Raw genomic sequence first — 26,417 nt, forward strand, 5'->3', positions numbered from 1 at the left:
CATGGTTGATCTGCTTTCCCTTTGCTGGAAGAAGAGATGCTCCTGAGGAAGAATATTTCAATAGCAGCACATTCTAATGGCATAGGCACCTTCCAGGGCAGCAGTTAGCTGTAAGACCTGAGACACTAGCCCCAGTCACTGCTTGTATGCCCATGGGCATGAAGGAAGAAGTCACAAATATTTGTCAATGGAAACAACAAACCATCATCTTCATATACACAGTTCTCCAAGACCGAGGTGAGTCTGCCACAGAATAGGCACTGTGGGAGGAGGAGGCTGCAACCACAGCTTTATTTTTTTCGTTGTCTCTTCTTTTTGGGTTCCTGGTTCTCATCTGGTTGCTCTGCTGTGCTGCTCTGAGGAGAGAGAGTACCAGTACAGGGAGTGAATGTCTTTGTGTGACTACACTGAGAGCTTACCTAAGACAAGGAACCTGATTTGCAGAACAGAATTTAGCTCTTTTTCCTCCCTAACAAGTGGCCTGAAGTATGGGACTCTCCTCCCCCCCTTGAAACTTTCCCTAAGAGACCCCTTCATGCTGGAACTCAAAGCCCAGGTTATGAATGGTACAAGAGAGGGACCGTTTTGGTGGGGTTTTTTGTTTTTGTTTTTTTTTTTACAGTGCGGGACTTTGGCTTGTTGAAATATTGAGGGAAGTATGGATAGAAGCACCAATAAAATTCTGGACAATCAGTAAAGGAAAATGGTTTACTTCTTATCCAGAACAGGCTGTTCTACCTTCACCAAAACTAACTACTAAAGGAAAATGATGCCTTGCAGAGATTGCCCTGTCAGCTGTTTCTCTACAAAATTTAACTCAGATGCAGAACCACTTGAATTTGTATAGGCCTGTTATGCCATCATGCTGCAAAGTTCTGATGCCAGCCAGTAAGTCCTCAAAGGGAACGGTGACAGATCGCTCTGCTCGCTTAGGATGCAACAGTCTGAGGCAAACAGCAATAGGGGCTTAAAAGCAGTCTCTTCCTAAGGCAAGAGATACAGAAGACTGACACGCAAACTTAAAACTCACTCAAGCCAGAGGGCTAGACGGTAGGGGACCTTAGCCAGGCTACCTGTTCATTTGTTCATATGGTCTGAGTGTTAAAGTGAGGACTAATCCAGGAAAGACTGAACTATCCTAATTTTACCTATACCTAAAGGACATTTAAGTACAGCTGGCCCCTAGAGAGGAGGAACCCAGCAGCAAGAGCAACCAAATGAGTTCCAACCTGGTCATTGTCTGGCTCATTCTCAGCGTCCTCTGTGTTGTGCTCCTGCAGTACACTCTCCAGCATGGATGCATTGATGCGGAAATCCCGGGAAGTGCTTAGCTTCATGTATTGCATCAAGTTCACCTGTAGCAATCAAGGCAGGAGGGATAGAATAGTACAGCATTAACATCTTAGTGTAGTCCTCTGAACAGCACTAGGACAAAGTTCCTCACAGTAATGATGCAGGATTGCAGCAAAAGGTAGATGAAAAAGCACCTGCCCCCATGCAAGCCAGTGGCCCATTTCTGTTTTCAGAAGAGCAAAGTGATCACCAGTTACTCTCACGTGAGAGCACTTCATTGTGGTACATTTCTCSCCTGCTCTTGAAACAAACTGGAGGGTAAGGAAAGTTGTCATTAGCAGTTTTAGCTTCTGCTCAACCAGAAACCACAACGTGTTAGGTTACAGGCAGAGTACTCCCATTTACACCTGCTGATACCACTGTAAGAGCAGCTCAGCAGTGTTGGGCCAAGAGCTGGGGCAAAAGTTGAAAGAGTGGTAAGTACCTTACACTTTCCTCATCTGAGCAGCGATGCACATTTTAGGAAGGTGGAAATGTAATAGCCTTCCACCATGCCCCAATATCACTGTTCTGCTGAGTTCAGATGATGTTACCTTTGATTTCTTGGAGAGATGAATAAGGAATTTCTCATATTGTTCTATTGCAAAAATCAGGTTTGGGATTGGCTTGGTCTCCCGAAGCACCTTAGCCTGAAATGCAGAAAGGATGGGGAAAGGTGAGATTTGGAAATGAACATCCTGAAACTTTCCTTTTACTGTCATTAACAAGCATCCCAGCTATGGTGCTAACATAGCATCCGTATTTATACTAGCAGCTTAGATTTGCCAAAAGAAAATGAATTCCACACCTACTCCAGTTTAGAAAAGTGTCTTCAGTAGCCCTACTCCACACCAGTCCTGCCCCACCAAACCATGCCAGCTTTAGTTTGTTACTGTGTTTGACTAATTCCCAAAACGCTTCTGCGGTGAGGATCTCCCATGCGTTCTTYTGTACTCTTCCTTCAGTCCACAGCCCTGATGTGCCTGAGAGCAATCAGAGCAAACTTCCTCTGCTCTGGCTCTGCCAAGGCCTCACAAGCACATCCTTTCCTGGCAGTGAGCACACAGCTATGTTTCACCATATTTCTGTCCAGTCTATTTAACACCATCGATGTTCATTCTCCATGCTGATAAGGGAGCGGTGAAAGGATGTGTAGCATTTCATAACATTTCCATTTGGGGGACAGCTAGAAAGATCATGCTTGTGGATTTTAAACTCTAACATCACAAGAATGTCTGAGCCAACTGATGAGACACAGGAAATGCCACCTGGGAGCACAAACTTCTGAAGGATGCAAAGGGCCAGGAACTTGCCAACCCACTCACTTGCTCCCGACTGACTCACCCAGTCAGTCTCAACTGCCACAACTGCCTTATTTTAGTGGAATACAGTATTTTACCTTTAAATGTACTGATACAAATTAAGAAATGCTTAAACAGCGTGCAATATTGTTTCCAATAAATTAGCCTATTTCTGTAATTTTGTAGCTTACCCTAAATGATAAAATATCAGACAAGATAAATGATCCAGACTTTGTTTGTTTCATCCCTGTGAGCTTTAGGGTTGCATCTAGTGAAAGGGTTTTTTTTGTTTGTTTGTTTTTAAAGTTTTCTCTAAAATACAGGTAGAAGAAATTGATTTTCACTTAAAGGCCCAAGTGACTATGTCATTGGTAATCTATAACAAGCCACTGGGTAACACAAGCCTTGTGGTATGATCCCAAGCTCAAATACAGCCTATGTTCTAATGGGCAGCTAGTCAATCTCACCATGACTGTGGAGATCGCAGCAGCTTCATCTTCTTTCTTCTTCTTTTTCTTCTCTTCTGCAAAGCTTAAGCTCTCACTGTGAATGTTCTGAAGAAGGAAGCCAAAAGATGTGGTATTAGAAGGTAAGCTGGGAAAAAAGGCCAGCTAAGTAAGGCTATAAAAATCTTTGCTCTGGCCAGCTAATTCGCAGCATTACCAGCTCAGTGACAGAAAGGTTGTGATACAAGGACAATGGGAGTGGGAGTAGTCTTAAAACAAAAAAAAACCCAAAACCACCTCAAAACCTCTAAAAAACACTCCACACAAACAAAAACCCCCGACTTCATGATTTATGCATTCAGAAATACATGTGTGAGCTGGCTCTCCTTCTCTCTTCCAGGCACACTACTATATCTTCCCTAATATGCCATRTGTCTGGTCTACTATTCCTTTGGTCCTCACCCAAGCACCCAATTCCTGTCCAAACAGATAAATCCCATTTCAGGCTGTTGTCTTAGTCATGCATGTTACTTTAAATTGTGATGACAGTGGTTTCGTTGACCTTTATTTGCCATTTTGGTTAAAAGCAGTATTGAAATTTTTCAAAAAATCCACATGAACAGAAAACAACAGCTGAAAACCAGCACCCTAAACACTTTGTTCCCTGCTCAAGCAGAAGCCAACATGGCTGGTCCCAGTGCTACTGAAAAGAGATGTCTTATACTATGATTTGACATAGTAAAACTTGAAATACAATAAACTCAGCTCATGTCAGTAAGGCTCATAACCCCAGAAGGTGCCCACATCCTGCAAGTCATACACAACTGAGCATCAGACAGACAAAGTATGATTTTTGTCACAGTTAATTTAGGCCTTACCTGTACATAAGTAATGAAGGAGTAACATTGTGGGGTCAAATGGGAACCCGAGAGCTTCACCTGCAAAGAAGCAGAAAGGCTGGTGTTACTCCCAACACATGGCAATGAGCCTCTTCCCCCAACAATTTGCTTGTACTCACCAGCTTTTCTAGCCTCCCTGGAATCGCATTTGAGGTGCTGCGGCAAACTTGGATATACTGCAGGAAAAGCATGAGTGAGTCTCTTCTGCAAACTCTGTTCTCGTATTGCAACCTGTCCTTGACAAGGGCTCAAGGCAGCTCAACTAATGGCATCTTCTGGCTGCTGAGCAACTAAGAAAGGAAGTTCTGACAAGAAGATGAAGAGCTCCCTGTTTTCAGATGGTTGACTGCGTCCCCAAATCCAAAGGCAAGAGTTACCATTTCCAGAGCATGGAAGCCTTGCTTCTGATTAAAGTAAAACTCCTTCCTATGTAAATGCTAGGAAGGAAAGGAAGGAACTACAGGCAATTTACTGAGCTCATACAGTATTGTAGAGTTTACAGGACTAACAGCACTGTGCTGTGACAGTATGGAGGGCAGGAGTTGCAAGAGGTATCCTCCCTGGTGACTTGCTATGTCCTAAACAACATGCCTGCATCGCAGAGCTGTGAAAGAGACCTGGGCAATTCACCACCTTGTCTCAAACTAGCTCCACTGCTCTGTTTTCACGGTCCAGTTCCCCTAGTCCTGTGCTTCAGGCTTTAGATGGCAATGACTGGCAGAGGCAGGACTGCTGAGCACTGTGTGAACACTGCTAGTGCAGCTCACTGTGGCACATGGCTGTGTACTGAGGAACCTGCAAGATAGCGCAGTCAGAAGGAGCTGCTCCAAACCCAGCGCAGCCAAAGTCAGCTGGAGAGAAGCTTTACTTTATCTCCACTGGCACAGCTATCACTACTGCAGAAAGGTCATGAAATTAAGTGCATGAAAGCCAGCAGGGTAAGGACTCAGTTCATGCAAGAGATCAACAGCCCAATCCTGACAGTAGCTGCTGCCAGGGGTCACTGTGAGCTTGCTGTAACAGATGGGGGAAAAGGCTTTCAGATCCCAGCCAGTCCACTGTCAGCAGAGCAACACTCACATGTTTGATGAGGGAGGTGAGAATGGCATATGTCTTGCTGAGGCTTCTCAGCAGCATGTCCACACAGCTCCCTGCAGGGAGTGCTGTCTGTACCAGCTCATGATAAGCTGTCAGCAGAGTTCCCAGCTGCAGAATGACACCCTTTTCCAGAGCCTGGGTTTGGTTTGATATCTGAGAAGAGTCTTCTAGAAGAGAGAGACATACGTATACCAGGTATGCATAACAATCCCAATTATACAGGTAGGAGATGCAGAAGACCACCTTTGTGTCAGATGCACAGAGCACCAGTGTGGCACAGGGAAAATGAAACATTGGAGGGTTTTTGTGACAAGAAACTGTTCATGTAGAAGCAGCTCAAAGGAGAGTTTAAGCTGCTCTGAGATGATGTTATTTCAAAATCCTGAAATATCTTCTTGCTCTCTAGCCTCATCTGTCTTTTACAAAGGTATAACAGAAAGCAGTGGGCCACTATTATTACCTGATGTGTCTGATCCCAAACTGTTAAGTTTCTTGATAAGCCAATCCACCTCTTCAAGGACCTTCTCTGCCTGACCTAGAACCAGCAGCTAAGACAGAGACACAATAATAAAACAGGTTCTTGGAAGAGTTTGGCACATCRGGAATCTACAAGACACTTGTACCACAGCAGCTCTGGACACTAGCTGGGCAGTAAAAGGCTGTTTCATACACACTGTTTTGACTCACACAGATAGTAGGAGCTGCAGTCTTGGCATTCACTATGGCAAAATGTGACCGACTCTCCACTTCTATGTCCTGGTAGGAGGAGGGAAGACAGAAACTCTGGTGAGCAAAACTTTAGCTGCTCTCACATGGTTTGCTCCAGAGTTACTGTAGAGAGATGCACTCAATTCTGCCCTGACAGCACTAAATGATGAAGAGTTAGGCTCTCGTGGACTCTGCATCATACCTGATCTATGTCTCCCAGGCAAGCATGGATATCTTGAGCAAGTTCACGCAGCAGACTGACAGGGCTCTTGTACAGAGCATGAAGATTGAAGAGCAGAGTCAGCAAACCCTTACAGCAAGGGATATCCTCTGTGGGGAAGGGAAAAGAGAACAAACACRTCACCAGAAGCAGAACTCCGCTAGCTATTCAGGAACGTCAGACATCCAGTGAGAAAAAGGCTCCGATCCGGTATGTTTCAACAGAGTCTACATTCCCAGAAAAGAGATACAATAGATGAAAAATGTATCAAAATACTGTAGATACTGAAAGCAGAGTTTGCAACAACACCCCCACAGGGCTCTACAAAAGGTATTAGTTCTTGCCCACATCCTTGCTCACCGATCTCTGATCTTAGAGCAAGTAAGATCCAGATGCTACATGCATGGACATCCCATGTAATACTGCAAGGGAGAATGTGGCACACCGGAGCYCTCAGTTCACAGAAAAATGATGACCAGAAGCACTGAGGAACTGCAATACAAACTCTGGGGAGAGTAATGCTTTTCCAAGGTATACATCCAGATTTGAACAACAGACGTGCTAGATAAGGAGGGAGAAGTCAAGTGACTTCTCTTCCTTCACCAATGCTAATATTTACAAAGGCAGAACCTCTCCCCGATCCTCAGGGCTAACAACCAGAAGTCACAGCAGTTTGCCATAGAATGGAACCTGAACATATCTGTAACACAGAGGTGAAAACAAGACAGACAACAGCAGACCTTCTAAGAGCCTAACCTCAGAACTGAGGCATCAAATCTAAATGTGCTCCAACGTCTTACTTACCTAGAGAATTTTCTTTGCAAATTTTGACTGTCCAAGTCAGGAACTGAAGGAACTATATGAGGGGAGAAAATATACTTATATCTTTGAAACAATTCAAAGTATAAAATTATTCCCCCCCCCCAAAAAAAAAAACCCACCACCAACAAAAAACAAAACAATGAATCACAGCAAAGGAAAACCAGCAGAGTCCCCTTCTGGCAGAAGGGCACTCAGCCATGCTCTGTGAAGTTCCACAAGGCACACTTCACCTTCCAACAAGCTGAGATCCAGGACATATGAATGGCTATACATTCCCTTGGACAGAATAAAAGCTCCATTTAATTTAAAKTAAATGATGACTCCAGACTTCTGGCACACTTTTAGTGCAGTCTCTAGCTTGCAAAATTGGGGCACCTCTAAACTTCAGAAAAGGTCTCCATGCATGGAATGGATTAGGCWCTCAGCCAGTCCTTTCTGAAGAGCTGCATTTGGACTGGTCACAGGTCTGCAGGCTTTGTTTGGATTTATTCCCATGTGGAAGCCATACCATATCTAGGCTCTATTAGGAGTCTCTGCTCAGAAGAACAAGTGGTTCAGACACAAGGTGCCCAAAGGCAGGATCAGGACATGCAGGAGGGAGGTGGGAAGACAGCTTCTGTGCTTAACTGTCCTTGCAGACATTTGACCTGGCAGAGCAACACTTGACATTGTAACAATACTGTCACTTTGACAGGGTCTGGTCTGGGGGCAAGGCAGAATGCACAAACATGCCAAAGCTCTCGGACGTCCACCCAAGCTGACAATCTTCGCACACCTATGGGCTACTACACACATCTTTCCCCACCCCAAAAGGCTGTGAAGTACCTGCTGAGAGGCTGGCTCGAGGAGTTTGGACAAAGTGGAGAGAACTGTGATGAGCAACTGGGTTTCCTTGGAGTTGAAGTCATCTTCAGCACTGCTGAACTGATTCACCAGAGACCTCTGATCATGGGAAGGAAGGACAGAGACCCTGAGTGTACGTGCTTGTGGCAGAGYGATTTTAAGAAGCAAATAATCAGAGGCTGCAACAGGTAAAGGAATCGGCAATGTTCAAGAATAACAACAAAGAACATAAAACAAGGACTCTTCTAAAGTGCCATTTGCGAGTGCTGGGTTTTGTTACGAGTGCTTATATAAAAGCCAGTGTTTGATTCAGTAAGACTTTTGCAATACTCAGGTAAGTGTATGCTGCACTACAGGACCCTACAGCTAGCATTTTAGGAGGAATGCAGCTCCCTAAATACATGCCCAGTTCAATCCCACWCTGCACAGAGCCCCTGCAGAAGCTTTCCTTATGGATCAGAAACTCTTCTGAATGGCCAGTGAATCACCGAGCATCACAGYTGCTATCACACACTCATTTCAGCGGTCAAGCAAGAGAGAGCTAACAGTATTTTCTGCCAGAATTAACAGTGCTTTTGGAACACTTGCAGCACACAATGGTACTTACCTGAAACTGTCGGATCTGGAAGGCAGCTTTCTCTGTGACATTAATATCTGCTTCTTCTGCATCACCATCAGTAATATCTGGCAGAGACAGAGGGGTGGAGAAAAAAGCTAAATGCCAAGAGCAGAATACAGGGTTTATTTCCAAAAGCGGGAAAGACTGCAACTGCTCACAGCTAGGGAAGGAATAYAGACTGCAAAATTGCGGCAAGTACCAAAGAGTGTTAAAGGCAAACTTTAGATAGATGAATGCTCTGTGAGACACCAACTGTCCTCTGCTGACAGACTGAGGGTTCTATAAAAGCAGGTAAACATAACTCTGGAACTAGCCTCTGGAATGAGAATTAGAGTAAACCTCCACAGCTACTAAGCCCACGTTGCCGCCGAGGGACAAGGAGCGAACCCCTCTCCCTACTTATGGATAAAGGGCATTGGTGGCCTGGAACGCAAAGGCTGGAAACTAGAGCAGAACGGTACCATGTGCCTACCCAGGGCTTGCAGAAACTGGGGGATCCTGGCAGCATACAGTTGCTGCATTGTGTTGAAGATCCGCAGCAGACCTTCCAAGCACAGAAGTGAGATGCTTTTGCCCTTCTTCTTCCCTGACTCTTCAACAACAGCGGGAATTGAAGTGTATCTCCACAGCAGAACTCTAGGGGATGGGAGAGGAGTTAACATCACATGCTCCAGTAAAGCTGGCTGCACAGCACAAGAACTAGAATAGGGCTAGTCACAGACCCTACTTAGGACCATATTCTTAATATAATTGAATTTGAAGGTCTTTTCCCTGTAGGAAAGGCAATGGAGAAGAGATCCATTTTAAAGACAGATTTTGTTTGGATATCATCAAAACAGACACTGCTTTCTGTTTTACAACTAAATAATTTAACACTGACCACTGGTGTCAAATCTGTCATTGACAAAAGGAGCTTGTTCTCTCTTGACACTTTGAATTTGTGAAATGTCAGGTATCTCTATGGGGCTCTACATAAATAAAACTGGAAAGGTAAAGGCAGGCAAAACAAAGTTAAAGCTTTGAAGAAATCAGAATTGTTTGGCCCAAAGGAGATGCCTCTATTTACGGCCAAACATTTTTTTCCTGCCCCTTTAAGGCCACTTCTTCCCCTTGCTGTTTCCCCTCTTTTCTTCTTGTTAGTTTTCTCTCCTGCAGGGATGATCCTATTCTATTTCAGTGCCCAGTCATGCAAACACACAGCTCAAATACTGTCCTAATGACTGCAGCAAAACTAGCCTCTGTTACTGGGGWCCAAACACAAACTGGACTTTTTCGGGGCAGATGCAATTTGTATTTTGTGTTCTCTGCTGTCAGAAATCTGAAGAGACTTTATGAAAATATGACCCAGATCCCAGAAAACATTTCGATGCCTAACATTCTTTGATTTCCAAAGGATTATATGCCTGAACATCTTGGAGTATCTTGCAAAACTTCTAACAAATGCTTTGCTAAAGCACGTGTCCCTCTTACATCTATTTTACACTGTAGCTAGAAGTGAATTTTAACTTCATTGCATCCCAGAGGTCTCAAGAATCTAGCCTGTAACCATCCTACTTTCTCTTTGACTATRAGTGATGAGCCAAAAGTCTGAAAGGGGCTAAAAATGAGAGTTTGATAGGGTTTGGTTCTTCCAGGCCAAGTATCATTACCAGAGCTGTATCACTCACTCTGGCACAAAAAACGTAGTGCCTACACTTGATTTCTCAGGAGCAAAGAAAGGCAACAATCTCAACCCGGAGATAATTACCATTCCAAACAACAGTTATGGACTGCATTCTTYCTTCAAAGCTTCATCTGAGAATCAAAAATCCCCCAAATGCCTTACTGCTTTTTAGGGTTGATGTCTTCATGTTCCACAGTGACTCACCGTGTGATTCTGCAGAGGTTCTGAAACATCTTCTCAGGGTTTTGTCCATCTGGTCCATCAGTTTGTCCTGTCTCCTCCAGTTGCTGCACCTTCTGCAGAGCTACACTGACAGCATAGCGCAAAAACTCGGTGCTGGAGCGCAGAACYGCCAGGCTTTCCTCATGGCTTTGCGCATTGTCCCTGAAGAATCAAAGCACAATCATGGAATTGAGAATGCACTGAAAAAGCTTAGGGATGGCCTATCATCACTTCATCTCTGCACACCAGAGCTCAAGTCACAAGCAATATACTACACAGAACATAACCATCTCTATACMCACTGCCTGTTTTCAGTTTGCCACACAAGATTAAAAATTGTATTGATCCACAAATAAAATTGCTAGCTCTATTCAGCGGAAAAGACTATTTGTTTTGGTAGCTTGTAGTAAACACTCAGAGGACAGAGTTCCACCAGCCTGCCCAAACATACTAACAGACATGGCTGGAACTGATGTCTACCTCTGTTCTGTAAAGGACTCGAGCTCAACCCTGAGTTTGATGCCTGGGAATGGGCAAGGATTGAAAGAGCAGAAACTCTCCAATGTCTTACAAGTCATGAGCAGGGAAGCTGGTGTGTCACTGCTTGCATGGCTACAATTTCTGCCTGGGCTATGATGCTCTCCAGACAATGAGTGCTGTTACTCATCATGCTTTGTACAGAAATAAAACGGCTGTGCTGYGCATATGGAGCACAAGAGAGCCAGCATGCAGACACCATGAAAATGGCTTGTGGGTAGGCCTTCAAGCTACTCCAGCTGTGACAGCTTCTCACCTGAACAGAGCTGTAAGCAGAGTAGATACAAAACCCATGGACAGGAAGCTCCGAGCAGTTTTGTTGCCTAAGATGGATTTGTTCTTTCCAGCTTTCTCCTTCAAGATTTCAGACAGTTTGTTGTAACATGTAAACAGACCTAGGACATCSTCAAATTTGTTCTTACTGCAACAAAACAATAGAAAGCATTAATGGAGGAAATCCAGTCTTACTGGTTCCCCATTTGAACCTTTAGTTGCAAATTACATAAAGACACTTTCYAGATGATATAACCATGACATATTACATCTCCCTGCCTTCCAAACAGGGTGTATCCTATCCATTCCTTCTTGATCTGCCCTTCTACAAAATGTCACATCACATCTCCCGCAATGCACAATGACATTCAAAAGAAAGACATTCCCCAAGGTTCTGTGAAAGTCTGTGCCACAAGGCACACAAACAAGGAAAGCAACATTCTGTTTCCATGTTGGCAATATTTTCCTGTATTTGCAAAGAGTGTCTCCCCTGTGCTCTGAAGAGCTAGGCACAGCATAGCACAGCTAGTGCTGAAGGGCAAGATTTGATGTTTTACCTGAAATTCCCTATGTTGAAATTGTACTCAATCAGGACCTCACAGATTCCCATCACCAAGATGGCATAGATATTATTCTTCACACCAACACCAGAAGACAGAGAAAAATCTGCTGATTTATCCTAAGATGACAAGCGAAAAAAGTGAAAACCTTTTCAAAACCTGACAAGAACTCAGTGTCTTCTTCCATCAAGTCAAACTGAAAATCTGATTTACCAGTTCGAAGTCTTCCAGCTCACTCTTGATCATTCGTCGTGTGACAGAATCTAGCATCTCTTCAAAGTTTTGCTGAAATCCCACATCCTCCTCCTCCTCCTCMTCMTCATCTTCCACTCCTTGGTGTAGATGCACAGTGTTCTTATACCAGGCTAGACAGTGTTGGATACAGCTGAGCAGATGAGCCTGAAGGAAGCAGCCACACAGTCACACATTCAGCCTTCTAGCTGGAGGTCACTGGCAGAAGTGGAACAGACTGTCCCACACCACAGCTAGACTATTATAGTTTGATGCAAAGGGCCATAGCTCTCTTCACAAGTTTATATGGGTCTCAAGAGCATGTCTCATTCCCAGAAGAGACTTTCTGTAATCCTACACACAGTTACCCAGTTTTAATAAAGGTTTTCAGACAATGTTACATGCATGAACTTGCCTATACAGGATGTACAGGCTTAGCTCTCACTGCTCCTGCAACCCAGCTACCTCAACTGCTGGAGGAGATGGAGAGGGAATTTCCAAAAGAGCCCTCACTCTAGCTGACATGTCTGCTCCCTTCCTGGGCGTGCTATTGCAGCACAGCATGGAAGCTTCCTTAGGGAAGAACAAAGTTATGAATTTGAATTTGTTCCCTTGAAAATCCTAGGAATCATCGAGATCTCATCTTCAGCAATATCAAAGGAGCAAGATCAAAGGGCAGATTCCTTTTCCCCCAGACACACACACACTGTCCTATTATTCTGCTTAGAATTAAGTTGATGGAAGAAAAAAAATAGGGTTAGCTCAACAGAGGATAACAGAACTACACTATTCCTAGAGCAATTTTCACACTGGTCCCCCAAATCACTTAACAAACAGAATTCTAGTAGATAACCTGAGACAGGGATGAGATGCTCAGCTCTGTTATCATTAAAACAATTGCTCCAAGCTAGGAGGGAGTAAAGAAACACAAGATACTCAACTCATGTAGGAGCACAACTGAAAACCTATGAAACAGAGGAGCTTGCAGTTGTGGCCAGCCTGTATAGCTCTTACCAGTGGTTCTTGCAGAAAGACTTGATCTCCTTGAGCCATAATACATCCCTCAAGTTTCAGTGGGGGCAGTAGGTCTGGTTGGGGCAAGTAATATTGCTTTATCTGTCACATAAACAAGAAATAAAAATAACCAGTTACTTAGTAACTGAACTTCTTTGGTTGTTTCAATACAGAACATGAAAGAACTTTGTATTCCATTCCACAGAGGGAAAACTGGCACTATGATAATGGGACCATACATGTACCTGAGCCAGGGCATCTGCTGTATTAGTAACTAAAATCCCCTGTTTAGTTGCTCACGTGCCTCTTGGCCTCTTAGCATGATAGGTCAATCTAACCACTTGCTCTTGTGTTGCTTCAACATGCAACATCGCTTGCATTTCACCTGCAGTGTCATCTGTCCTTTAATCAGCAAGGATCAGTAACCACTTCTGTTCCCCTGCACACATGCTGAATGCTTGGCCCTGTTATGACATCCAGCTTCTTAGCTTGGGGATGCAGCCAGTTATGGAGGTGACACTTAGCACTGTAACAAATCCATTTGAGACCATGCTTGCAAAAATTCCTGGCTGTTTGGCACCCCACAGGAAGGAGATATGCTCCAAGTACTGATACAGGATCAGAATTGAATAGGGGAAGTTATATATAATGATGCTATAAAATTTTATACATTTACATCAAGTTCCCATCAAGTGCCCTCTAATACCTAGAAGCTGCCTTGGCTCTGTTCTTGTTCCCTTCTCAGACCCTATACTGGCATGGCTGGGAAAGCTGGAATTAGTCAGCGTGAACTCTACAGATGATTAAAGGGAAGAAAATTACTTGTCTCAAAGAAAGCACAATCTGTCCAATGGATTGAGGAAATGTGATTGTCTTGTTGCCATGAGCAACGCTGTTGGGGGATGAGTTAATCCTCCTAGATCCTACAYGGACTTGGATACCTTCCCTATGGGCGGACAGCAATGATAATTACTATGTAAGCACACATCCTTGGGAAAGTAGGGGAGGGTAACTGCTGTGCACAGCTAAGAAAGATGGAACACACAAAGCACTTTGCTGGGCCGCAGGCTCCTCAGAATCACAGAACTGAAGGATTGGAAGGGGCTCCAAGAGATCCTTGCTCTTCCATCTGAAACAGGATGTGAACTGCTTGCCACAGATGTTTACCTAGCCTACTCTCCGAGTATGGCAGGGATTCTAACACCTCCCTATAGGATTGCCGCAGCACTTAAGCATCCTTGGAGTGAAAGGGAGAGAACTATTTTCCTGATATTTAACCTGAATTGCTTGTTATACTGGTTGCAGTCCAGAATTCTTAGAGCCCTCTGCAGGCATGTCACAGAGTGGTACTTTACCTGGGACAAGAGTGTTTGCATTATGGAGCTGGCAAGCTGGGAGTTCCTACGAAGGACATCATAAAAGCCCTGAAGACGGGAAGAAAGGACAGGTTGGCTTACACGACAAAGAAAAATGACCATATGCATAACAGGTTGGCGTCACAAGATGGCAACAACCCTTTGGCACTGCAAGTAATGATAAGCAAGTAAAAGTGTGCTCAGTGTAAAGCCCCATACCTGGGGAAGCAACGGCACAACAGAAAGATGGTATGAATCGCAAAGAGTACGAATTTCCTCACGGTGCCCTCTCACAAGCTGCATCTCCCTAGCAGTGGTGGCATCAAGCCCAGAGTGACTTTCCATGCTATTTAACACTAGCACTAGATCCAACTTCAAACTGTGAAATCGTGGTTCAAAGGCAAAACAACCCAGTGGGGAAACTGGAGGAGGCAAAAATCCTTTAGCCAGAGAAATCTCAGCGGACAGATAAAGCAAGTGCAAGACCTGTAGCGACACCAACAAACATATCAAAAACTCACAGCTCACCAAAAGTCAGTCCAAGAAAGTCAAGGAAGAACACAAAATCTCTCTGACCTAAAGAGTTTTCCTTTCCTCAAAGCTGGTACCCCCTAGTTACCTCAGCAGCTAAGATACGCACCTGCAAATTGCTCTTTATATTAGGCCCTTTGTCACAAGATATACATTAGAGAAGTTGCAAAAGGAAGGGAGAAGGCAGATCCCTTAGGGAGTCATTAAGGAATTTCCCCCATACTTTCCTGCCAGGGCCCTCTCTTTGGAGTCTATCATTAACTCCCAGCAACACTACTCTTATTCCAATGCCYGTTATAACATTACTCCCCACTGGGCACCAAATATGCTTTCCATTTCCTGGGCCACACCAAAGGAGGAGAGACTGACACATTTTAACTATCAAGCAATGCATCAAATAAGGAAGATACATGAATGCCTTCAGGCTTAGAATAGTCCAAAATAAAGAGAAGCAGGAGAACTGAAAAAAATATATAGTCTCTGGGATATGCACGTGTCCCATGAAGAACACGGGATGAGGGATCCTTTTCCACAATAACATGGTCATTATTGACCCGGAGCTACAACAGAACCAGACTACAGAAAAGCTAGTAGTTATTTAAAAGGAGATTGAAGGATCTGTGTTTACCTCATATAGCATGAGTCGGACATCTGCTTGCTGGCTCAAACATCGCCTCAGGCTGCCCAGGATTTCAAGGCAGAAGGCCTCATTAGCTGCAGAATTATAGCAGGCATGAACATCTGCCTGGACCTGAGAGGGAAGATTAGTCACATTATACTGGGTACAATTCTCAAATATCACAACAAAGAAGGAAGGTGATTAGGGGCCTGACCCCTAAACAATCATTGTGATAGTCCTTAGCATGGTGTCAGGCTCTGCACCATCATCATGGAGCAGTGTGAATGCTCCACAGCATACTGACGCTGTAAAAGATAACGACTCCGAGAGGCTACATCCCTAGACCAGCTTCCCTTTGGACACTGCATTTCCAAAAACTTTCCCTCCAGCACTAACCCTTACTGGAGTTATATTTTGATTTGGGGGAAACACTCCGCACTGAGATGTTTCAAACAGTGCATATGATATGTGAGACTGTCTCACACATCTGCACCAGGGGTTGCAGAACAACACTCACCTGAGTGGCACCAATGGCCTGGCTGCACTGGGAAGAGGACAGGCTGCCCAGAACCTTGAAATTTCTCAGCAGAAGTAAAAAGCCAGCAACTGCAGCTTTACGAGCATCAAGCTGCCTGTCAGTCAGGGAGAAAAAAGAGCAGCTTAAGGAAAAACAGAAGCAAGAAGCTCAGAAGAAGAAAGACCACCAACTCAATTATGATAAAGAGTCCACAAATACGGAGYGAACAGGCCAAATGGAACCACATTTCCCAGGACAGCAACACAGTTCCAGGCAGTTAAGAGCTCAGCAGTTTGCTGGGAACTCCTTAGCTCTTCACTCTCACAACATTCAATTTCCTTTCTGCCCTTGCCAGAACCCCAGACAGAGACCCAAGCATTAAATGACCCATGAAAACTTGAAAAGGAGCTTCTCACAGCACTCTTGTACTTGTCAGAAATGGAAAATTCTTAACAAAAAACTGGTGTTTTGCTTTGCTCCCTGAAACTGCAGATCTTTCCCCAAGACCAAGGCCTTTGCATTGAAAAATAATTATAAATTATGAATTCTGTATTCATAACCAGGCAGCCCCTGCTTAACAAAATCCTGTCTATGATCACAGCATTATGAAGACAGCAGGATGTACTGCTCAAAGCATTACCAAGACAACAAGCCTACTTTTCTACCACTTAGTAAAGGATCAGAGGGAAGATGGCAGCTCAGCATTCTGAGTCAGTGGTTCCTTCTGGACTCTTCCTAGCATCTGGACATACTCAGCTGTGTAGACACATACTGGAACTGTTTTTAATTTTGTCATCTTATTTGAATTTCCCAATAGCTTTCTGAATTTCCAAGACCCATCCAGCCAGGCGCTGGGATTTTTGTCTCATTGGGTAGATCTGTGATTGCATTACGGTCCCAGGCTAATGGGGAAGGAAATGTAACCACTTTCTTATAGGAAGAACATAGCAAGAAGACTATTATCCAAAACAGCAAAATTTATTTCAGCTCCAAAAAATGTAAACAAGTTGCAGAAACCTTTTCAAAGAATTCCCTTTCCAGCTTACCTGGAAAAGACAGCTTTATGGAGAACAAGTATCAGGGCRTCCCTCACTGACATGCTGACTTTAAGCAGGGGCTGGAAAGGAACAGATACTTTGGAGAAAAAAAGCATTAAGGCATGCCAAGCCCTGGGTGCAGGTGAGCTCATCTTCCCCAGGCCCATCTGGCCTTACATTTCCAACACTGTTATCAATATAGTAGGAAAGACAAAGTATTTTTAAAACCATATAAAATAAAAACCAGAGAGCTATAACAGCAACACACCTTAGCAGGTTAGCGAGAATATGATGTAAGGGTCTGGGAAAGAACTGTTGTCCCCAAATTGGGCTAAGCAGGTAGAAGTTTAACCCCAGGGCAATATTTCAGCMCAGGAAAAGAGAAATACTGACGTGGAGCTTGGATGGAGACAAATCAAAGCAGCAGCCACAGCTGTTCAGCTGCACACTGTATACCTAGATTTCTATACTGAGTAGCATCTGGGAATCTTCCAGATGAAAGGTCAGCACAGAGCAGCTCCTGTACGATATGCTTTTTGCTAGAGGGCACATGCAAATCCATACCTGAAGAGCAGTTCCGTGCTACTCTGAAGAACCTACAGCAGAGCATCACAGCTTATTTTGCAAGAACAGTTATCAGGCCAAGCATATAATTGTGGCCTAGAGCTATCATTGGAACTAAGCTAACAAAGACATTCATGGAGAAACACAGAGCTTTACCTGTACTGCCCTGAGCAGCCCTTGCACTGTATCGAGGGGCAGAAAGGACAAGTTGTCAAAGGTCTCTGTGACTTTGGAGGATGAATTCTGAAGCACAAGAGGAGCAGACACAACAATATTGGACAGCAAGTCTGAAAAATAAAATGGCAAAAGGAGCAGCTGCTACCAAGGGCAAAAAAAGGTCTACATTAAGGAATAGGGCAAGAGATTTTTGCAGGGATAACAATTATAGAATAATCAAAACCCTTCCATTAAATGAAGAGGTCATGATGAGATGAGCATTGATAATCCGAGAAATTCTGCAAGCACAAAGTGCAACATACCCGCAACCCTGCTACCCCACCAGAGGGCACTGAGGTATAAGACAAGGCTGCAGCACAGGCATCTTGGCAGCCCTAGGGACTCCCAAGCACCTTCCCAAGGGTGAGGAGGATCACAAGGCTAAGAACCTGTAGCAAATTACTGACGGATATCTGTGCGTCAGCTGTTCCATGGCAACTGCCTGCACACACGCTTTCATCCTGCGATAAATGCAAGGTGATCTGAGGTAGCTGACTGCTCGGTAAGAGAGGGGAAGGAACAACTGATTTTCTTGGCTTCAGGTCACTTCAGCAGGAATTTGTTCTGAGAAGCCACGTTCTGAGTGCCCACAGAACAGGACACACTTCTCTCTTTTTCCTGTTACCTATGAAGTGGCTGACAGGAGAAGCTGCTTTTGTGAGGACTCTGTTCAGAACCTGCTCAAGAATATCACTTCTGATGGGCTCGTGGACCTGAAATGAGAAAGAACAATAAATAAATTCAAAATCCACAAAAATCTAAGATACTCCTGTTGGTCAGAGCACAGGCACTGTCTAGTACAAAGCAAATCTACATCTAAAAGGTAAACTGGGACTGGTTGCCAGCAGCCCCCTTCAGCTATATTCACACGGACTGATTCAGATTTCATCCTAGTCCAGTCAGAACCAGCACATAAGTGAGGCATGCACAATACACTAGGAACATACTGGGGCAAGTCATCTGCGAGATGCAAATTTATCACTTAAGTAAAGAGGTTGGTTTTATTCCCAGCTCCATCAGATTTTCTTTGTACTTTTCAATTTCTCTACCTTCTCTGTAGTTTCTCAGATTCTGTAATAGGGATTACCCAAATATCATGCTAGATGGAACACTAAGTCTTTATAAAGAAGACCTCTTCCAGCTGGATAGGAGAAAACAGGAGATTAAAACTAGTATCATTTGTAAAGCACTCAGGCAGGCGAGATTTTGACACTATTTATCAAAAGATAGTAAGAACAGAGTTTCCCCCAAAGAAAACTCTCCAAACTGTACTCTACCTTAAAGGTTTCCAGCAGGATACTCGCTCCGAGTCTACAAGCCTGCTGGGCTGGTGTTTTTGACAGGCCATAACTGGTCTCAGCAACTTTTCCTCCAAATGGCTTTTTTGGTTCATACGATTCCATTAGGCTGAAGCCRAGATCCACAAGCCCCTGAGTAACATGGTCCCAGCCAAATGCACTGAGGAGAACATTAAACAGACCAGGAAATAAACAACTTAATCACAAAAGAAGTTTGGATCAGAGCAGTCAATAGTAAAATCTTCTGTAGTCATGCCAGTGTCCAAAGCAGCAGCAAGAGATGCTTGATCAGGCCCGGTGAGATGACATCCCTCACAACCCTGTGCCTATGTTTAAGCTGAGGGGCAGGTGCTTGGCACAACACATCTTGCAGTACTGGTTTTCCAGCCACCAGACTTCCTTTACACTCCAAAGGTTTCCTTCCTACAGGGAACAGTGTGCACTCATGCCTCATCTGAACATGACACCGAGATATAGTTGGGAGGCATAAATCACAGGCGTAACGATCTGAGGCACAGATCCTGAGTCTTCAAGTCAGAAAGGAAGAGAGAAGAAATCCTTACATCAAACTAAAGGACAACTGATGACAAATCTCAGAGCCGTCCACCTGGATGTTTAAGAGGACTAACCATGTCAGGGGAAACAAACAGTGAACCTATCGCTTATCCCTTGATCAGAACACGAACTACAGCGGGCAGCATGACTCATACTGCCAGCCTGTCAGCTGCTGTCCCATTAAGAAACAGATCGGCTCCTGATCAACTTAGTCCCCTGTACCACTAGATGCTGAGATCTGGGGTGGGGAGGGCAGATACATCCCTATAGTTTTTTTTTTGTTTTTTTTGTTTTAATTCACTAATATAAAACTATGATAAAAGCTTTGGATTTTGACAGTGTTCCGTGCTAGCACCTTTTGGGCAGTATTTAGGATCCCAGAGCATTCTAGCAAGGCTGAAACTCTCCCCCTCCCAAAGCCCACTGAGCATGCTGCAGCACATATCAGCAACTCACCTGTTTTCTACCACTTCCAGAATTATAGCAGTAACATCATACTTTTGAGGAAACAAATCCTGCAGAAACCTGGAGCCCTGAAGGAACTGCAGGTCCTTGCAGCTTCTCATGATTGATGTTTTCAAGAAATCAAATATCTGGAATATAAAGTCAGTGACAGTGAGGACGATATCTTTGAAATGGGATTTATATAGTCTTGAGTAAGCTCCAGTAAGAGCATCAGACAAAGCACAAGTCCCAGCACAGGCTGCCAAAAATCTTAACTCACTTATTTCTCAGGACTGTTACACCAGCCTCACTAAGTTCCTCAAGGAAGGTAACTTGCTACCACATGCCCTGTGGTTTTGGACTGTGGCTACCATAGAGCTAAAAACATTAAAAAAGAAGACACTGCTTTTCTTTTTATCCTATTACACCAGCTCACAAGAATCATGACTCTGGAGAACTCTAATATTGCTTCAGAGTCTCTTTTAGTATTCAGTAAACTACAGCATACCAATGATCTAACTGAATTTGTCCCTCTTCACAAGCATCCTGAAGCCATTTTTCACCCAGATTCTGATGGGACTATCACCTGACCATTCTTCCTTTCCCCTACAAGGAGGATTGTGTACATCCACACGGAAGCTCTCTGCATTCTGATCACACACCTACCTGCTCTTGCAGTCTGTGTTTTACTGCCACCGATAGCAAAAGAGCCACACTGAAGGGACACAGGGCTGTACAAGGATCCTTTTGTTGTTCAGTCTAGAGAATAGCAAGTAATAGTCAAAAAGCTTGTTAGCTGCAATTGCAACATCCCGCAACTTCAAGGACGCCACTACGCTGATATCACACTGCTCTTTTGGAGTAGAAAGGGACGCGTCTCTTCAAACATACCATAGCACTTGCTAAGGTTAATATGACTGTGACCATACAAATGATTAAATCCCTCCTCTAGAAAACCAATTAAGTTGATTTTAAAAGCTCTGCTTCAAGTACAGTGCCTGCCCTACCTTTGTCCTACCTTTAGATGTCTGATTAGTTCCTCGCCTAGGTCCTGATCCAGGTTGATAACAGAAACAATATGGAGAATAACAGTGCCTTCCACATGGCGGAGCTGGTCTAAGGGCATGGTRGCTACTTCAAGGTCCACTGATCTATAAGATTTATCAGAAAAAACAGAGCCATTCAACATCATAAACCATTTCTTAAATATCAAGAAGGACATACTTGTGCAAAGTTTGACAGTTCACATTCAAGGAGCACTGGGCAGAACACGGGTGATTTATAAATATGCAGGTAGGATGACAGGAAAAGAACTTACTGCGGAGCCCTCTGTTCTTCCTTTTGTCTCTTATCCAGCTGATTGAAAAAACTGATGATTCCTTCTAAAACAGCCTTCTTACTGCCCTGCAAGGCAGGACATTACATTAAGCCACGGCACGTTCTGCAGTATGCCAGAGAAATACGCTCTATTCCCACATCAATTACAAATGTCATAGTATCCTCTATTTCCTTTCTTAAATTGCTGTAGTGGGGCTCCKAGGCTGCTCATTTCCATATGAAGTGACTCTGGTTTAGTTTGCATATTTCTTTTGATTGCACTTACCAAAGAGTTGGAAGAAGCTGGATTTGAAGTTCTCAGGGTTTTTTTTTAAGTTATTATTACTAATTAGAAAGGTTCCTTTATGTTATAATCAATTCAGAGGGCTTTCAAACTCTGAAACTTAAACCATTATATTTTGGCCAGTAGATCAAAATGACCTCTTATAACACACGTCATTTGTCTCTGCCTGGATCACTTTTGTTTTGGCTCAGTCACAAAATGAAGCAAGCAAAAGAGCCACATCACCCTGTTGAAAGACAATTACATCATTGGCAGCCTCTGCTTGCAGAAAGAGCACAAAAATGAGACAATTCCAGTACAAGCCAGAATACAACCCAGAAGTGTTATACTGCATGAACTATTATTGTACCAGAAGTGAGTAGATCCCAAAAAGTGAGCAAATCCATACTTTAGAATATTGAAAACAATCCTCTCTGCTATCTCCTGGGTCTGTGTTCATCCCTTCATTCCTAAAGGTTCCTTGTCACAGTTCTCTGCTAGGAAGAACAAGACTGAATCTTCCTCAGAGCACTCAGTCAGCTTCCTCAGGCTAGAAGTTAAGAAAAAACCTCAAATAAGTCTTGCTCTATCCTGCTTCCCACAGCACCATTTGGGAGCAATCAGAATCCTCCCCAAAATCCAGCCTGTAGCTCAATCTGCGTATATTCTTTCTTATGATGCATGCTTAAGGGAAGGCCATCTCCTGTGAGCTTTTACCTTTGCAGAGAGCAGCAGCAGCTGATAGACCAAAGGAGGAATTTCCTGGAGGTCTAATTTGGAGAACATCCTCAGGACCTTTTCCACTACAAACTGCAGCTCCTCTGCTGTTAGTGGGACATCCCTGTAGAATCAAAGATGCAGCTTAATCATTTTCATTAATTTCCTCCAGAACCGAATTGCAGATTTAACTGTAACTAAAGAGCCTTAAGGTCCAGGCAGCTAGTGATCCCCAAGATCCTCATCAAAAGCAGTTGCCATAGATCCCTCAGTACACTGCCACTGTCCTAGGATCCTGTTCCAACCTTCCATGCTTGGATCTTCCTCACATTATGCTTGTCCATTAGTGCACTACTAATTTATCAAGGCATGGAATAAAAGCCACAACTCCAAAGTCAACTATACTCAAGGAGCAAAACCAGTACAGTCATGCACCCATGTGAACACTGGTTGCTCCACAGGTCTAATCAAGAACAACCGGCAACACTCTTATGAGAAATAAGTGAAGGATTTCAGAAGGATTTTAGTGCCCTCACTTGGTGTGACAGAGGTCATTAAGAAAGGAGATAAATAGGTGAAGCTCACACTAAAAGCCAGAAAATATAGTCTTCCTTGGAAGCACTAATGCAAAGGCAGAAGTGACTRGTTTTGTTTTGGGCTTTTTGTTTTTTTTTGTTTGTTTTTTAAACATAAGCGTACAAAATAATGTATGCAAAAGTCTGCTCCTAAGCAGCAGAACAGCCACTAAAGAAGTGGCTCTCACAAGTTGGGAAAAACATTAAGCCTCAGAGCTGTCTCCAGAGCATGCCTGCCCAGCTGTATTTTGTATCAAAATGGATATGATCTGTATGTTCATCAATGAAACCATTCACAGGCCTGTACCTGGTAGGGTACAGACCCACTCACTATTCACACTTTCCACAAGCGGCACTTGAAACAGGACATGGAGATGGCTGCGGCACAAGAAAGTGCCAGTGCTGGAGGAAAAAAAACTTACCTGAACATGTTGGCAAGATGAATGACACTCCGAGGATCCCACCTAGTAAAACAAAAATACCTCACAACACCGGAGCAAGCAGRATTATTATTGATCCCTGCCCTCCTCATACACAGTTATTCAATTCCACCATTTCCCCGTTACTTTCTGAAATGAAATTTCCACCAGRAATCACCACTGCTACCTGTTAATCACCCAGACTTAGAGCAGTTTTGAACTGCTCTGGCCCCCTCAAAAAGTATCTAGAAAGGAGAAAAATCAAGCACTTCCCAAGATCAATTCATGCAGCAATATGACAAGATCTGGGAACAAGGTGTTCCCTTGCCCTCCCAGCCAGAGGAGACACTGTCATGGAGGAGACAGATTCAAACAGAGCAGAACAGGACAGGACAGAGCAGGTGATGTCCAGTTCAGGCTGGCCACTTTTCAAAGGACAAAATGAAACGCATCATTTTGCCATATAACTAAGAGGATGAAGGTGCTACAAATGCTTCTAATTCTGACAGAACCCATATGATACCACGGGCAATTCTGTAAAAAGACAAATAGGACTAGGCACTGACTGCTTTTTAAGCAAACTAAGTATGGAAGAGCTGGCAGAGATGTACATACTTGCTGGAGCAGAGGGTATTTATCAGCTGTTTCTTAAATTCTTCCCCATTCAGTTCACCTGAAAAAAAAAAAAAAAATCTTTTAGGAGCACATTCCAGAGGGAATGAGGACAGAATAGGGAGAAGAAGATCAGAGATACCTTTCCCATAAGCCAGGCACTCCTTAGAACTGGCCAGTGCAGTAAGAACAGTGGAAAACAACTCCAAGGATTTCCCATTAGATAGGCTGCCTCCTTTAATAACATCAACAAAGAAGGTGGCAAGTTCGGCCAACGCACGGCCTGGCAGCTGGCGAGCCTGGTAGAAGATACAATAATACAAGAGCCTGAGGCAGCACACAAGAGAATTCCACATGTATGTCCAAATGATCACCAAAACTCAGCAACGGGCAACATTTTACAGTGCAGCATTSATAAGATAAAATGGGAATTCACCTCCAAGCCCTCTGTTTTATGATGTCCTTTACAGAACTGAGCAGTAAGTCAAGTTAATTTAATTATAGGTTTGAGGTTTKGAGTCTATGTCCAAATATCCATTGATAATCACATGTACACAGCAAATTCCAAAATTAACTAACTTAGTCCAGGGGAGATCCATGGATAGGACATAACTCATCTTCCTCAGTGTTCAAATGAAGCATCTCAATCTACATATTAAAGGATATTCAGCAGACCCCAAGAAAGCCAGCCCAAATGAGCTTCTACCTCCAGCATCAGCAGTCCTATGATTTCAGACACCTTGGCCAAATGCAGATCCCCTGACTCCACTAGTGGGACACAATGCTTGTAAACCATAAGCCTTCTGAGAACACCACTTTCCTGGGAACAAGGGGAACCTTATAATAAGAAAAYAAAGACAACAAAGAAAGAATGGGAAAAAATGACGTAAGTAACAACATCTTACTAAACAGCACAAAATTAGCAGAAGAACAAATCTGCTACCCAACTTCAACTCCTAGTTTTAACTATCTGACAAAACAGATAAAATAGCACAGGAAATGATAACCTCTGGGATAAAACAGCTGAAACACTCTCTGCCATTATCATACTCATCGTTTCACTCCATCTGCTGTCCACCATCAAGAAGTGTCAATATTTTGGAAGAAACCAGCTTGGCAGTTAAGTTCCAGCTGGTCAGCTCAGTTCTGCTCACAGACCCCTCAGGGCTCCCAAAAGTAAAGCCCACTTGCAAACTCACAACAAGTTAGAAGTGTATTAGTCCAATTTCCTATTCCCCCATAGCTATTTATTGATGTCATGTTTATGTTAAACCTGACTGCCTGGTTCTTACCAGAAGTGACACTTCCTCACACAGCAGGAACTGCTGCCCGCTCGCCTCATCCTGCTGGCCTGTAAGCAACCGGCTCAGCAGCGCGGCTGCGGTGACAGCCCCCCCAAAAGCGCAGCTCAGCGATCACCCACCTTTGAAGATCCCCCTTAGCAAAGCCGCCGTCTCCCTTCCCTTCAGAGCCTGCTTTGTCACCATGTCGCCCAGCTGCAAAGAGAAGGGGTCGCCGTGAGCTCCCCCAGCCTAGCTGCAGGGCCCTCACCGCCTTTCACCCCCGGCCTCTGGGCAAAACCACCCAGGCCTGGCAGGGCCCGGCCCGGCCCGGCCCGGCCCGCCCCGGGACACCCCTCCCCACACGCACGGCCCGGCCCGGGGGGCCGCACCTCGCCCTCCCCCAGGCTCTGCAGAGCCGCCTGGAGCCGCTCGGGGGCCTCCTCGGCCGCCAGCGCCAGGATGTGCTGGGCCATGGGGCCGCGAAGGGACCGGGCAAAGCCCGGTGAGCGCCGCCGCCGCCGCCGCCGCCGCCCTCGGCTCCGCCACCCCGAAATTCCCGCCCGGAAGTGCCCGCCCGTCCCCCGGGCGACAGGCCCCGCCCCCAGCGCTCACTTCCGTGCTCCCCGCACCCCCCGCGCCTTCCCTCGGGCCACAGGTTCGCGTCCCGCGCGGGGCGCCTCGGCCGCGCTGCGGGTGCCGCGGGAAGGGCCCGCTCGGGAGCAGCGCGGGGTTTGGCCCGCGATCCCGCTCCGGCTCCCCCCGACGCCAGGCTCTCCCGGGTTGCCCCGGCTGCACGCTGGGGTCGCTCGCGGGAGGTTAACCCGCGTTCAGGGCACCCTGCGGCCGGCCCGGCTGCGGAGGCAGGCCCTGCGCCCCGCAACGCCTTCGGGCCGCCTCGAGCCCCGTGTCACGCTCCTGTGGCCGGTGCAGCCGGCTCCCCTCTGCTGCAGTGTTTTCCTGGGGCAACCGGCTTTCAAGCTCCTTCCCCAACACCCCGGCGCATCACCGGCGCCTCGAGGTTGCCGGCCCCGCGCGCGGGCTCCCGAGCAGGCCCTGGCGCCCAGCGGGCCTCCCCGCCGGCGCGGTGTGTCTGGAGGATGCGGGGTGCGTGGCACGGGGCGCCGCAGCCAGCGGGAGCATGGAGCGCCCGGGCAGGGCCGGCCAGGGCTCACCCGTTTCCGTAAAGCCCTTAATCCTCCGGGGGGTCTTGGTTGCGGAGGAGGTTTAACCTGCCTTTAAGCAGCGGGATTTAGCCATGCGGCAGCGCGGGGGCTTTCGCGAGCCCTG

The 26,417-nt window shown here is 45.2% G+C and overlaps 1 protein-coding gene across 4 annotated transcripts; it reads right to left on the reverse strand.

Moving 5' to 3' along the window:
- Positions 1-269: 269 nt before the first annotated feature.
- FANCI (FA complementation group I) lies at positions 270-25,627 on the reverse strand. Of its 4 annotated transcripts, XM_026060612.1 has the most exons (37): positions 25,520-25,627; positions 25,271-25,343; positions 24,554-24,684; positions 23,990-24,146; positions 23,851-23,908; positions 23,239-23,280; positions 22,242-22,365; positions 21,243-21,328; positions 20,943-21,075; positions 20,591-20,683; positions 19,937-20,073; positions 18,905-19,085; positions 18,253-18,340; positions 17,568-17,698; positions 16,857-16,927; positions 15,811-15,925; positions 15,303-15,425; positions 14,144-14,212; positions 12,789-12,890; positions 11,757-11,942; positions 11,541-11,662; positions 10,967-11,131; positions 10,156-10,335; positions 8,761-8,924; positions 8,277-8,353; positions 7,652-7,768; positions 6,809-6,860; positions 5,987-6,114; positions 5,764-5,832; positions 5,537-5,624; positions 5,059-5,243; positions 4,098-4,154; positions 3,958-4,017; positions 3,101-3,187; positions 1,887-1,982; positions 1,230-1,355; positions 270-356 (listed from the first exon to the last, which is right to left on the reverse strand). In XM_026060612.1, exons 1-37 carry the CDS (start codon positions 25,601-25,603, stop codon positions 291-293), a joined length of 4,023 nt encoding a protein of 1,340 aa, XP_025916397.1. In that variant the 5' UTR covers positions 25,604-25,627; the 3' UTR covers positions 270-290. The 4 variants fall into 4 exon arrangements, with proteins under 4 accessions (XP_025916397.1, XP_025916400.1, XP_025916398.1 ...); XM_026060613.1 differs by lacking the exon at positions 270-356 and having other exon boundaries at positions 1,309-1,355; positions 1,778-1,982; XM_026060615.1 differs by lacking the exons at positions 21,243-21,328; positions 23,239-23,280; positions 23,851-23,908; ... (2 more) ...; positions 25,271-25,343; positions 25,520-25,627 and having other exon boundaries at positions 22,242-22,321.
- Positions 25,628-26,417: the final 790 nt, after the last annotated feature.

This window comes from Apteryx rowi, unplaced genomic scaffold (assembly GCF_003343035.1).
Source record: "Apteryx rowi isolate R43461 unplaced genomic scaffold, aptRow1 scaffold_17, whole genome shotgun sequence".
Taxonomy (NCBI): Eukaryota; Metazoa; Chordata; class Aves; order Apterygiformes; family Apterygidae; genus Apteryx; species Apteryx rowi.